General features: G+C 33.5%; 1 protein-coding gene across 13 annotated transcripts in view; it reads right to left on the bottom strand.

Moving 5' to 3' along the window:
- Positions 1-14843, bottom strand: part of BIRC6 (baculoviral IAP repeat containing 6) — a 226981-nt gene that overhangs the window by 56306 nt on the left and 155832 nt on the right. For all 13 annotated transcript variants that reach the window (XR_006781730.2, XM_087863741.1, XM_045809116.2 and 10 more), the window contains 2 exons: positions 12892-13056; positions 11860-12028 (listed from right to left, as the gene is read on the bottom strand). Coding sequence is in view for 12 of the 13 variants with exons in the window: in XM_087863741.1 (XP_087719867.1) it covers positions 11860-12028; positions 12892-13056 (334 nt within the window). In the remaining variant the exon portion in view is untranslated. The remainder of the gene's footprint in view (positions 1-11859; positions 12029-12891; positions 13057-14843) is intronic.

Consider the following 14843-nt stretch of genomic DNA (forward strand, 5'->3'; position numbering starts at 1 on the left):
AAATAAAATATACTCTCTCCAGATAAGGAACAGAAACGAAAGCTGTGGAGACAGGGTAATAAGCAATGGACAATGAGACTGAGAGTAGCCCCAACAGTGTGAGACATAAAACTCTGGGTCTGATTTATAAAAAAACTTCAAATAGATTTCATTACTGTATCCTTTCTTATGCATTTTGCACTTCAAATGTCAAGGTCTTGTATGTTTGCATTTTTCCTGACAACAACTAGTTACATAAACAAGTGCGTTCATTTTAATGTCAAATTCTAAGAGATATTAACACATCTGGCAATCTACACTTATGTCTGGAACCTGGAACATGGTTATTAAAATCAAATTTTGCATTATTTGTGTTTTATTTTTTTAAAAAGATTTATTTCTGAATATAGCCAGAGAGGAGAATTTAGAAAACTAAGGAAAAGCTAATTTATGTTCTCTTTTTAAGATATGTACTTTTAAACTAATGTGGACGGGTGTTCAGTGAACAAAAGGAGTCAATAAATGTAACAAACTCTTAATGAAAACCTACCTGTTACAATACAAAACAGAGCAATTGTTTTAATCTTGAATTCTTAATCCTCTTTTTGCCCTGAAGAGCTGCATCAGAAAACCCTTAGGTGTCTTTATACTTTGCTCCTTTCTACATGCACACTTCACTGTTACTACAGAATTAAATGTGACCAGGTGACAAAGAAAGAGCAGGGGCACAACACTGTTACGCAACGCCATGTCTGCAAGGGTGGCTTATAGCTCCTTCTTTACTCAGGAAGGACCAAGTGCATGTTCAGTGTTACTGCTTACTACTATGCAAAGTCACTATCCTCCTGATGCTCCGATGTTTCCTGGTTGCTAAATTATGCAATACCTGAAAAATACCTTGGAATTTTCAACAAGGATACAGATGTGTGACAATACTATAATTATTCCCATATGAGAAATTTTCTCATTTTTTCTAACTTTTTATTTTTTAAGATTTTATTTATTTGAGAGAGGGAGAGGGGTGAGGGAAACCACAGAGGGAGAGGGAGAGGGAGAGGGAGAGGCAGACTCTCCACTGAGCAAGGAGCCCGACGCAGAACTTGATCCCACGACCATGAGATCATGACCTGAGTGGAAGGCAGACACTTAACTGACTGAGCCACCCAGGCACTGGAAATTTTCTAATTTAAAAGTAGTAACTAGGGGCGCCTGGGTGGCTCAGTCGGTTAAGTATCTGTCTTCAGCTGGGGCTATGATCCCGCGGTCCTGGGACTGAGCCCCTTATCAGCCTCCCTGTTCAGCAGGAAGTCTGCTTCTCTCCCTCTCCCTCTGCCCCTCATGCTGGCGTGCTCTCTCTCAAATAAATCTTTTTAAAAAATAGAAGTAGTAACTAGTAGTAGATACAAGAATAAAATTCTCATTTTCTGTAGTTGAAACTGTATTTCAACAGAGGAAAGAATATTCAAATAACTCAAAAGAAACAGAATTGTTTTAAGATTCATCAGACAGAAAATTCATAAGAAATAACCATAAACATTAGCAATTTTTTCTTGAAGCACCATTCAGCATGTATAAAAGTTAAAATAATTCTAAGACAAAAATGTAACATATCTACCATTTGGCTTATTACTGGCAGAAGCTATCGATTTAAATGGAATAGTTTACAGTGAAGTTTACCATGGATTACTAATGGAGAAGACCCATCCCTCTGAATGAATTGAAAACATTTCCCATCTTCAATATGAAGCCTGTCCAAGTTTTGTTCACTTCTTTTTCTCTGAGTATAAGCAGAAGGTCTCCACAAAAAGATCCACTCATCATGGTTGTGGACTAAGTAGGATATCTGATAACACTTTATTCCTGATGCAATGTAGAATAAGGATCACATCTCTTTTAATTATTTTATAAAACCCTGACATTTAGTAACTTCATTATTTAGGCTAAAATGTGGTGATTATACATTCATATCAGACAAACTGACATCAATTCACATTAAATATGTCAGCTTATATGTACATAAAAGAACTCAAAAATAAATTTATAGCTACTAAATATAGAGTAATACATAAATGGCAGAATCTAATTTTAGCCTTTTCATTATATTTTCTATCATTCTGTTGAACTGTTAAAATGATAAAAGATTTGAAGTTCTACTAAAACAACTCATTTTCTATCATTTTCCATCATGTTAACAGACTAAAACAGAAATGCGTACTGAAAACAAATACAGTAAATTTATTTAGTATTTCTCTACACGTTCAAAAGTACCTTTCCTAGAGATTTGTTTCACAATTTTCTTTTTTTTCTAGACCAAGAGATGTTCTGGGAAAATGGGTACTTCTGTCATCACTATAGCAGAAGATGTTAAGAAACAGAAAAGAAGAAAAAGAAGAGTCTATCTTGGCCATATTAGGCATTATTGGGAGAGCACTTCATCTCTTGCTAATTGTTTTTGTGTATGTCTGTACCACAATCTGATGGTCTTTTTCATGGAGCTGCATTCAGGACAAAATTCAGCTCTCACAAGAATGATTTATAAGCATATCCTTTAAAAGTACATTTCCTGAAGATTATGACACACACTCCAGAGTATGTGCCTTGCTCTAAGTGCAGCAATAAATATGGACAACAAAGATTTACTGCCAGAAAACATACAAGATCTGGTAATATAAACAAGACACAAGGGGCGCCTGGCTGGATCAGTTGGTGGAGCATGTGACTCTTGACCTCAGAGTTATGAGTTCAAGCCCCAAATTCGGTGTAGCAATTACTTTAAAATGTTTAAAAAAACAAAACAAGGGGCGCCTGGGTGGCACAGTGGTTAAGCGTCTGCCTTCGGCTCAGGGCGTGATCCCGGTGTTATGGGATCGAGCCCCACGTCAGGCTCCTCCGCTATAAGCCTGCTTCTTCCTCCCCCACTCCCCCTGCTTGTGTTCCCTCTCTCGCTGGCTGTCTCTATCTCTGTCTAATACATAAAAATAAAATCTTTAAAAAAAAAGCAAAAACAAAAAAAACCAAAATCAAGACACAAAGCAAAAATGCCACTGATATTTTTCTAAATATACATAATGAATACTTATTATTTACAATTAAATTGTGTTTAAATATGTTTCCTTTCAGCCAACTAATAACCTAATATAGGATAGGGAAATGTAGTCAGTATGAGAAATAAGACTAACAAAATGTACAGGAAAATATTTAGTCAGAATTAATAAACACTGAATATTTTCAAAATGACATCTTCTTTTGGATTTATATTTAATATCCCAAAAGAAATGTATGCTTTATAATGATTTTTTGTATGCAACTGTAAGATTACACAGAATACAAACACTGCATGAAAAAAGCATCCTGTTTTTTTTTCTGATGAATCTTCAACATGTGTTGACTTTCTCTATTGAATTTCAGTAATATAAAAAAAATAGAAAAAGCTCATCTAAAGTGTAAAAACCTCAACTCAACCTAATAAAATATTATTTGTTTACAGAATTTAAGTGAACTCAAAACTAATGTGAAAACTAAATAAATTCATTATTCAGATATTTAATTTTCAATTAAGGAATTTATCCAATTACTTTGCCTAACCTGAAACATAAAATCATTCTGTATTTCATGGAAATATCATATGGAAACAAAGCAATCCGAGATCCTCAAATTATTTCTCTGTAAATTATAAATCCTTACTAGAATTTAATCCCTAATTATGTGCAATTAATAAGCCTACAAAGTAATGTGGCTAATGTACATATCTTAAAAGACAATCATGTAACAAATATATTATGACTGGCAAACTAATTTATTTAAAAGAGAGTTCAATTTTTTAGTACTGATCTGATAATCTGACTTATACAAAATCCTTCCTAAGTAAACTGTATTTCCTCCTCTAGGTGATCAAGTTGTAGAAATTATACTTGAACAAAATACAGTTTTAAAAAAAGGCTGAAATAAATATTGGGTATAGTAAAGAGAGAAAGAATTGTTTTTACCCAGAATATTCTTAAATTCTCACTAAAACATAACTGAAGAAATAAACCAAAAGCTGTTCTTTGCTATTACATATTTAAAAACAAAACATGGCTCTGCAATTAAGACACTTGCAAATGAAATTACTGAAAGGACATCTTTTTTCTTTTTTTTTTTTAAGATTTTATTTGACAGAGAGAGAAAGAGAGAGTGTGCTCGCACAAGCAGAGGGAGTGGCAGGCAGAGGGAGAGGGAGAAACAGGCTTCCCACTGATGCGGGGCCAGGACCCTGGGATTATGACCTGAGCCCAAGGCAGGCACTAAACCGACTGAGCCACCCAGGGGCCCCACTGAAAGGATATCTTAAATGAGTACATATCACGAAGAATATTTGTCCATTAATAAACAGAAGGTATTTTACGGCTGTGCTATGAATTTCATCTATAATTATAACACTAACTCTATCATATGTAAGTGCTCTAATGCAAACATCAATGGGTTTCGTATAAATACACTGATAAAAATAACTTCTGCACCTAACAATTCATATACAATATTTCTTCTCCCTTGCAATTTTCCAATTATTTAATTTATTGAATTTATACATCTCAACCAAGCCTTAGCCAACAAATTATTTTGGGGATTCATGTCCACCCTAGATATGCTGAACTTTGACTGAAGTTGGCAGTTAAGCCAGCAACTAGACAAGAAGAATGAAATAGAGAGAAATCCACATCAAAGTATCAAAGATTACCAACAGAGAATCAAGGTATGTATGTTTTTTACACAGGTCAGGGCCAACTTGCTCTACCCAGCTGGAAGGGCATTCTACCGGGGATCTGTGTGTGTGTGTGTGTGTGTGTATGAAATGAAATATTTCATCGTTTCTCAATGTAAACCTAATTAACTGTTTTAGCCAATTACTTTATTATGGGGTCTTTTTTAAAAAGATGGGTATTAGGGAGGGCACGTGTTATAATGAGTACTGGGTGTTATATGCAAGTAATGAATCGTTGTACACTACATCAAAAATTAATGATGTACTGTAAGGTGGCTACTATTTATCACATAAACATCTAGTTTGTGTAATATTTAATCATATAATGGCAATACAAGCAGCATAAATTTGGAAACAAACACAACTAACTCGTAATAGGTTTACAATTTAATTATTGAGAAAAGAAATATACAAGTCGAGGTGTTTATAGAAGAACTGGAGAGTTATGTTTAATTTGTAAGTTAGTTAGGTGGAATTTCATTAAGAAAGTTTATACCATAAGAGGACTACAATGTGAAAAGTGAAAATATAAGCATTAGGTACAATGGCAAATAATAGCAAAGGAAGGATCAAGTTACTTTGGTTAATCATGGAAGGCATCTCTCAAGTGTTGCAGGTATTTTATCCTTACAAACTTGTACAAATGAAATCAATTGGAAATCCATCTAAATTTTAATTAAAGCAACCTCTTCCCCCGCTTTCAAATTTACCAGTACAATTATCTAACAAAACAGAGTGAAGTATATTCTATACCAAAGATATTTATTCCCACATAGGATGCCTTTGACAAATACGAGAATTTCAGATAAAAGGAACTAACATTTGTTGATGAATGCCTCTGGGCAAGACACCTTAAGCGGACACTAACATGATCAAAATTTTGGCATTCTGTGCTTTTACCAAAAATGAAATGGTAGATAGGTCCTAACAGTATCTTGTTTGTAATCATATATAGAAATAAATACAATAAATATAGGTAAGCAGTCCAAATTCTTTTGTACTTCTCAACTAATTTTCAAGAAAACTAGGCCACATTACATACAGCTTGGGATTAAAACCAAATGACATGCAACTCTACTTAGCAGAAGAATCTTTAAAAATTTTAACCCATTTCTGATAGACTGTTTATTAAAACAGTGCAAAGAAACATGCATAGTACAACTCAAAAGTTTCAAATAAACCATTATCAAGAAAACTGTAAGATACAAAGTTAAGTACTATGTGTCATAATGGCTCAATAACTTCTACTTATTTGTTCCCAGGCAATGTATATCAATAAAATAAGCAAAAATAAGTTTTTATAAATTATGAAATTACATATTTTCTATTGATAAACCACTAGCTTTTCATGGCACAACACTAATATAACGTCTCTCAAAGAACACTAGACCCTCCTGAATTTGCTGCCCTTAAGACCAGAAAGATGGGTACAGTGTAGGTGTGGGGTTGGGGAGAGAAGATGGGTATGCTGGCAATTGGACATTTACTTTGAATTAACTTTTTAGTAATAACTTCAGGTTTTAAAGAATGTGGTCATGTTTAAATTAAAATATTTGCCATAACAACAAAACTAACTTTATTCTCAAACAGTACACTATGAAAAACTTAAGTCCTGACTTTTTGAGAAGTATAACCAAAGATAAGATACACTAAGAACTCTAAACATATAAAATTTGGTATGAGGGAAATCTGATGGTATAATACTTGCAAATAATGGGTTTCCCACTATAGCTAGCTATGGAACTATGAAACCAATACTGTGAAAATGAGAAAATTTTAATCTAATATATACCATTATTTAGCTAAGACAACCAGACACATTGGTAGCTACTCTATAATGTTCCCCACAAAAAAGTCCCGTGCTTGTTCTCTCATTTCTATCTCCTTCTAACATATCATGTTTATTCATTTCTCTTTTCCATACTGAAAAAGCCACTTATATCTTGCTTTAAAATTTGAAAATTTGTGGGACACCAGGGTGGCTCGGTCAGTTAAGCGTCTGACTCTTGGTTTTGGCTCAGGTCAAGATCTCAGGGTCTTGAGATGGAGCCATGCATCAGCTCCACAGCTTGAAATTCTCTGCCTCTGTCCCTCCCCCTCAATTCCCACCCGCTCTCTAATTAAAAAAAAAATTTTTTTTTCTAATTTGTGAGTTTAATAATGGCCATATTATTGCTAAACAGTTAAACCTGGGCAAATGAATAAATTTCTCTGGATTTCAGTTTTCTCATTTGTCCCTTCCTCATCTGTAAATTGGCAGGGGCTGAGGAGGAAAATTCAAATTTCCCTTTCTGAAATTATATTTACCTCCATGCTATGAAACTATCACTAAAATGTAGAGATTTTATAACACTCTGATAATTAATGGCAAGTAATTTAATGTGCTCAGTGATGTTGCTTTCTGAAAATACGAGCATGTCATTTTCCAAAATGGTACGAGACAAGGTGAGGGTGAGGAACCCTAAAGTAACATTTTACATTCATACATTTTTTTTTTTAAACCAAGTATCCCTAGCAATGAAACAGGATTCCCATCTAGTGGCCAGCAGGGTAACTGCATGCTTACTGAATAGCACAAATGTTAACACGGCTTGAGAAAAAAATGATCCTTGTTTACAAGGCAGCTTTCAAAATAACTTGGCTACGAAAAAAAAAAGTCAGAAAGTTGAGAGAGAGAATTTAAAATGAACACATTCTTCATACAAGGATTTTCCTATCTACCTACTTTCTCTCTTTAAGGGTTTTTATCATTCCTTTTGAAAACTGATACTGGAGATAAACTATTTTTTGTTTGAATTAACCCACCTTGAAGCTCTGGCTTCAAACTTACTGTTCTATAATTTTTCTAACAACTCTTATAAATTTAGCTTACTGAACTAAGTTCTTTCAAGAAAAATTTAAAAATACATACACAATACTGTTTGATACATATAGTTGGCCAACACCAACCTATGTTACTGATTTCATGTTAATCTAATGTACAAAACCAAATAAGAACACGATCAGATGTCTTTATTTTAGTTAGCATAAAAAGAACTATTTAAGCTTTAAATGTACTCAGCTATTTTAAGTAACTGGAACCATGTTGTAACATTCGACAAATCTGATTAACTTAGCTAAATATGAAGAGTTATACTGCCCCTGTGACGCCGCCAAACCAAACACTCAAAAAATTTCTCCATTCTTTCACTTATAACGAGCTCTTACATTTTCTCCTCCATCCATTTTCAGGCCAACAGAGAGAGGCTAATATATGAAAAGGTTATAGTATGAAAACTACTATTAGGTTATTAAGAATTCCTCCTGAAACAGTTAATTCACAAAAAAAGAAACACTAGGATTTTCTCCTAACAATCAAGTCTATATAAAGTTCCAGATACATACACATTCATAAGAGCATCCGAGAATTTTTAAAATTTTACAAGTTAATCTAAAACTAACATACTGGATAAATAATGCAAAGATATTATTATGCTACAAGTAAAAATACTGAGAATTACTTATGGACTAAATTTAACAAATTTAATGATTAAATATAACCAGTACCTCTCTCAAAGAATAGGATCAGTGCCTCAATTACAGAACTGTTATGGAAAAAAGACTGTCCTTTCCCCTAAGGAATCAGTATGCACTCTTTATGTTGGTAATAATTTTGCAACCTGCAGTATTCTGTTTACCTCTGATGCAAAGATGTTCACAGCTAAAAGTGAAGATCAATTACTATGTGCAATTACTGCTCATCAGTATGGTCAGCATATTGTTAATCACTTAAAAATTTTGGCCAATTTTTAAACTTCTACCAAAATAAAACAGACTTATAGCTAACCTGCTCGTTACAATGCAAGCCTTCTGATATGAGAACTTGAAGCCTTTCTTAAAAGAAACAAGGAGTAGACTCTGATATTCCTATCAATTTTTAACAGTAATTGAGAAGAAAAGTTAAAGGATTTCAAAGTACCTAACTTGTGCATTAGGAGCCAGAAAAGAAGGACAAAAAGGAGGTGGGAGAGGAGTAAGAAACAATATTTGATAGTTAATGGCAGACCAGTGAAAAGTAGAGCATAAATCACTGTATGTTTCTGTATTTTCTTGTCTTGATTGCCAGCATTTAAAAACATGTAACAGAAAGGAAATGTGTACTACTTGACTACAGCTCTTAAAAGAGCCTACTGCATTATGCCTGTGTTTCTGTATATTATCTGTTAGTGATGTAAGCAAACCATCCCTTGAATATAATGTCACAAGTGAAATCATTAGCACTGCTCTCACACTTAAATACCAACTTGCCAGACAGTCTATGAAATAAATGGTGTACTCTGTAAAAATGTCAATATTATGAAAGACAAAAGCTGGCAAATGTTTCAGATTAAAGGAGAAGAGATATGACAACTAAATAAAGCAGAAGATTCTAGACTGGATACTTACCCTATCCCACCACCCAAAACTGCCAAAAATAATATTTGATAGGCAAATGACAAAACTGGAAAATGGACTATAGACTAATTTTCTAAACTTGAAATTCTTAAAAAGATTATATATATTTGAGAAAGGGAGAAAGAGAGGATGAGAGAGAGATTATGACAGAGCACAAGTGGTAGAGAGGGAGAAGCAGGCTGCCCATCGATGAGGGAGCCTGATGCGGGGCTCAATCCGAGGACCCTAGGATCATGACCTCAGCTGAAGGTAGCTGCTTAACCAACTGAGCCACCCAGGCACCCCTAAAATTGGAATTTTACTAAGTTCCAAGAAAAATGACTAGATAATTTGTTCATATTTTAAAATGCTACTTAAAAAAACTAACATTTAACAAAAATTGATGATTATATAAGTAACATATTTACTAATGTAACATTAAGCTATATTTCCCTGAAAATTCATATTTAGAATATTCTAAATGAGCATACTTTTCTCACCAACTAAAGATCAAAATATATTCCAAACTCGAGAATAATTTTCTCTGATCACTGAAAACATCATTTAAGAGGTATGCTACCAAATTATCTGACCTACTTAACTAAGTCACTTTATATTAAACTTATCTTAAATATTATTTCAAAACAATTTGTTACCACATTCAAATATGAATGTATCAATTCCAATTATACCACTGGATAAGGTACCAGATTCCATGACATAAATCTAAACCCTGGGCTGAAAAAAAAAAAAAAAATCACCTTTTACAGGTAAATAATAAGTCACAAAGGAAAGGTCAAACTCTGATTTATCATATTAAATTTCTAAAAAAGCTCCAAGATAATCAAAGTCTCTGTAATTCCAGATGGTTACCAAAATCAGTTTACTTATTAACATATATACTTCCCAGAAATTGCACCTTACATGAATACATTATTTTAAATAGTAAAAGTAGATAATATTGGATTTCCTTTTTGACCCTGAACCATAAACATAAAAGTGTTACACAAAGACTGAATTATAGAACAAGACAATTTTTAAAATTTTTGAGAGGATATAAGTTTTGAAAGTGAAATGATTAATAAAATGGTATTTCAATAATGTGGAAGGAAATAAAGAAAAACCTTATCTCACTTTATTCAATTTCTCTATACAATATAATATTAAATTTTGGCACCAATATCTGTTTATAGCTCTAAATATTTTACTTAATCAAAACATATACTGTGTATTTGACATCTACTTTTTAAAAAAGACAAACGTGATGTATGAAACAGGTCAGTGTAAAAACAAAATCAATCTAAATAATACATCACCTGAACATTTTTATGAAGAAGTTTAAGGTAGACTAGAGAACTATCTGTTTTTAAGCCCAATAAACTCCATGGTAGTAGAAGATAAGGGGCAATTACCCCTTTTCATTTTTTTTTTTAAGATTTTATTTTTAATTTTTTGAGAGAGAGAGAAACAGCCAGCGAGAGAGGTAACACAAGCAAAGGGAGTGAGAGAGGAAGAAGCAGGCTCCCAGCAAAGGAGCCTGATGCGGGACTCGATCCCAGAACACCAGGATCACGCCCTGAGCCAAAGGCAGACGCTTAACGACTGAGCCACCCAGGCGCCCCAATTACCCCTTTTCAAATACAAGTGGCTTTTTCCATCCATCCAACTGTGCATTAAACTACCAAGCACCAAACAGACTTCAAGACTTATTTCCATCACTTTCCTTACCTATCCTTCCTTAATAATCTAGTTGAATGTGTAAATGTCTATTTTTATAAGTAAAAATATGAATAAAGGCAGAGATAAGCAGAACAGATAGTTGAAGACAAAAACAAAAAACCTAAAAGTTCTTGGCTAAAAGGAGGAGATGTTAATTGCTTGTTTTTCTTGGCAATATCTGTAAACAAAATATAACTTCTATTATTATTATTTGGGAAAAGAATGCCAATTCTTGGAACTAATTTCACAACGATAACTAGTTTCAATTATCAGTTGCATACTGGCAAAGTAAGTACCTACAGTACTTTAATTATTGATTTTGTAAAAAATTAGTACTTATTAACAAGTACCTATGGATCAGAATAATTTTTGTATCTGCCTTTCTCCAAATTACCATCATCTGAAATTATATAGTGTTTGATAAAAACATTAAAATGCACAGAAGTTCAATCAACCATACTTAGGTGAGAACAGCGGCATGAAGCTGCCAGCCTCTGCCCTATTATTTTTAGTCATACATTATTTTTAAACACAGTATTTTCACAGGTTAAAACAAAGGGATAATGAAAACTTTTATTTTGTGTTCCAGAACAGATCACAACATAGTTATCCAATTAGGAACCCCTAAAAACAACTAAGTATCTCCAGAATAATTTTTAAGAAATACATCCATTAGGGGCACCTGGGTGGCACAGCGGTTAAGCGTCTGCCTTCGGCTCAGGGCGTGATCCCCACGTTATGGGATCGAGCCCCACATCAGGCTCCTCTGCTATGAGCCTGCTTCTTCCTCTCCCACTCCCCCTCTGTGTTCCCTCTCTCGCTGGCTGTCTCTATCTCTGTTGAATAAATAAATAAAATCTTAAAAAAAAAAAAAAAGAAAGAAATACATCCATTAATCTCATACCTACATATACTGGAGAAGACTAATACCAAATACTTCAATTTTACTTATTATTTTAATACATGATAAAATAAGTCAACAAAGGACTAACAACAATGTGATTTACCTGAATCATTTCGTAGATAAGAGGACATAGCTGGGATGAGGCAAGACTGACTGAGCAGCTCTAGAAGTACAGAAGGAAGGGCATTACTGTTCTGGACTCGACTCTCATGAGATGACTGGGCTTCTCCATTTACTGCACCACTCACAGGATTTATATAACTCGCAAGAACCTAAAAATAAAAATTGTTGGGTTTAAAATGGATTTTAGCTTCACATACTTTAAAAGCCCACATTTGGAAGATATTCAATCTAAGTACCAAGAGTTTATATTTTCAAGTCAGTCACTGTCTATCTTTTAAATACAAGATATTCTTTTCTTCAGATTTTCAAAAGAGAAGGGTCTACTTTTAGCATGATGGTATACCGTATACAGTCAGACATATAGAAAAAAATCCACCTAAGAACACAAACATAAAAACTTAGCAGCAATTCTGATATTATTTATTTTACTGACTAGATTCAGTTTACATTTTGAGAGTGATCTTAGAAGTTTATACTAGGATGAGCATATCATTCTAGAATTGCAGATAATAAGGGTCAAAGATTTGACCTATTTTAGTCAATTAGTTAATGCAGGAACTAAAACTAATATTTAAGCACCTCCCCTTCTCATACTGGTTCTGTGGGACTTTCCATTTGTTCAAGTTCGCCTGATTCTAGAAAAGTCATAAAACAATATAAGAAACAAAGATATAAATAATATTCTTCCTTAAGAGTCCAGATACAGCACTTTAGATCAAAAGATGACTGGAAAGAGGTAAATAAGGTACATGTTCCAGTTATTAGATAATTTCATCCTTGTCACTTTCCTCTCAGTGAAGAAGCTAACTGAGAGGGAAGAAATTTATAGTTATAAGTAGGGAAGAACAATCTTTGTCCAGTGGTATCTTAAATGCACTGAGAGCAAGGAGCATAATATATTTTATAGAAGTAGCTGAGGATGAGTTGGATATTCATCAATACTTGAAAATCAATACAAATATAAAAAATAATTTAACTACTATCTCTGACAGTATCAACTCTGTAAACATACCTGCAGGAGACAGGTAACATGTTCCTCTTCCAGCCTCTGTTTGGTTAGGGCTTGTTCCACATCCCATCCGGAAGCTGTAGAGCCTGTTCCAAAGCCAGTCCCTTTGGCCCAATACAGCTGCTGTTCTTCTGTCGATGTAGGGTTATGAGAGCTTGATACCTGTGGCTTATAACGAAAAATGAAAATTTCTTACTATTTGATTTTATTTACCCTCAAAAATATTTATCAGTACAAACATAGTTTAGCTGCTATAGAAAATAGTCTGAGGACTCTTCAAAAAATTAAATAAAGGATTATTATGTGACCCAGCAATTCCATTCCTAGGTATTTAACCAAAGAAATAAAAAGTGACACTCAAATATAGGTCCATGTGTTTTCACAGCAAGACCATTCATAAGAGCCAAAAAGTCAAAACAACCCAAATACTCATCAATGGATGAATATACAAACAAACTGTGATATATATATATACATACAATAGAATTACTCAACCATAAGAAGTAATGAAGTATGATACATGCATGCTATTTTGTGGATGAACCTCAAAACCATGCTAAGTCAAAGCAGACAGACACAAAAGATAACATACTGTACCACTCTATTCATATTAAATACCCAGAGTAGGTAAATACAGAGAGCAGAACACAGATTGGTAGTTGTCAGGGGTTAGGGGAAGGGGAAAATGGAGAACAAATGCTTCTATTTAAGAATAAATAAATAAAAATTTAAAAATATTTATCAGTAAAAGACGGGATAAAGACTACAGAGTCAATGACTCAAAATTAAATAGAGAAAACATGCAAGAAATAGGGATATGAGACATTTCCCTTAGGATGAATCCAGTACAAGCATATCTTAGGAGATATAGTGTCATATGTTTTCAATCATAGTAAGCAAGATTGCTTCTATTTCTAGTAGGAATAATTTTCAGTTTCTTTTTCAGAACTCCTTTGGTAAAAGAGGACATATTAAAAATGTGAACAGTATAGAGACAGAAGAAATTACTTAAGAATCACTGGCTTTTTTACATAACCTCAAACTCTGTAAAGTTCAATTCTTTATTACTATTTTTGTGGACAGTAAAATTAAAATTAATTCTATAACAAGAATTCTCTTTTAAAGAATTTTCACTAAATATATGATGTACACTCAAAAAACACTTGCAATTAAGATTAGTTTCAAGGGTTATTTAAAAGTAATACTAACGCTTTTCTTTTTCTTTAATGGGAATATTTTCTAAGGAAAAATACTATGTACAATACTTTCATAAATTGACCTGCAAAATAGTTTTATGGATCTATGACCGAAAATGCCACCTTTCACATTTTATAAGATAAACTGTTAAATGAATGGCAATTTCATTACCATACAAACAGTTAACAGAGTAACATTATTGATAAAAAGTTATTCATTAAAAAATTCTATAGGGATGCCTGGGTGGCACAGCGGTTGGGCATCTGCCTTCGGCTCAGGGCATGATCCCGGCGTGATGGGATCGAGCCCCACATCAGGCTCCCCTGCTATGAGCCTGCTTCCTCCTCTCCCACTCCCCCTGCTTGTGTTTCCTCTCTTGCTGGCTGTCTCTATCTCTGTCAAATAAATAAATAAAATCTTAAAAAAAAAAAAATTCTATAAAGTATAACATATACAAAGAAAAAACACAAAACAAGTTTAATGAACTGCAAAAACTCATTTAACTGTGCGGGTCAAGTATTAGATCACTGCACATAAGAAATTGCCCCTACTCCATTGCCTATTGATAAAACATTCAATTTCTCCACAAAGTTAATTATAATCCTGATTTTTTATACTCAATACTTCCTTACTCCTCTTTATAATTTTACCACCTAAGCATGAAACTCTAGACACTACAGTTTCAATTTGTCTAATTATGAACATTATATAAATGGAATCACGCTGTATATATATATATATATTCCACTATGTGTGGT

The sequence above is a fragment of the Ursus americanus genome, chromosome 7 (assembly GCF_024610735.1).
Source record: "Ursus americanus isolate L20-20 chromosome 7, mUrsAme1.1.p, whole genome shotgun sequence".
Classification (NCBI taxonomy): domain Eukaryota; kingdom Metazoa; phylum Chordata; class Mammalia; order Carnivora; family Ursidae; genus Ursus; species Ursus americanus.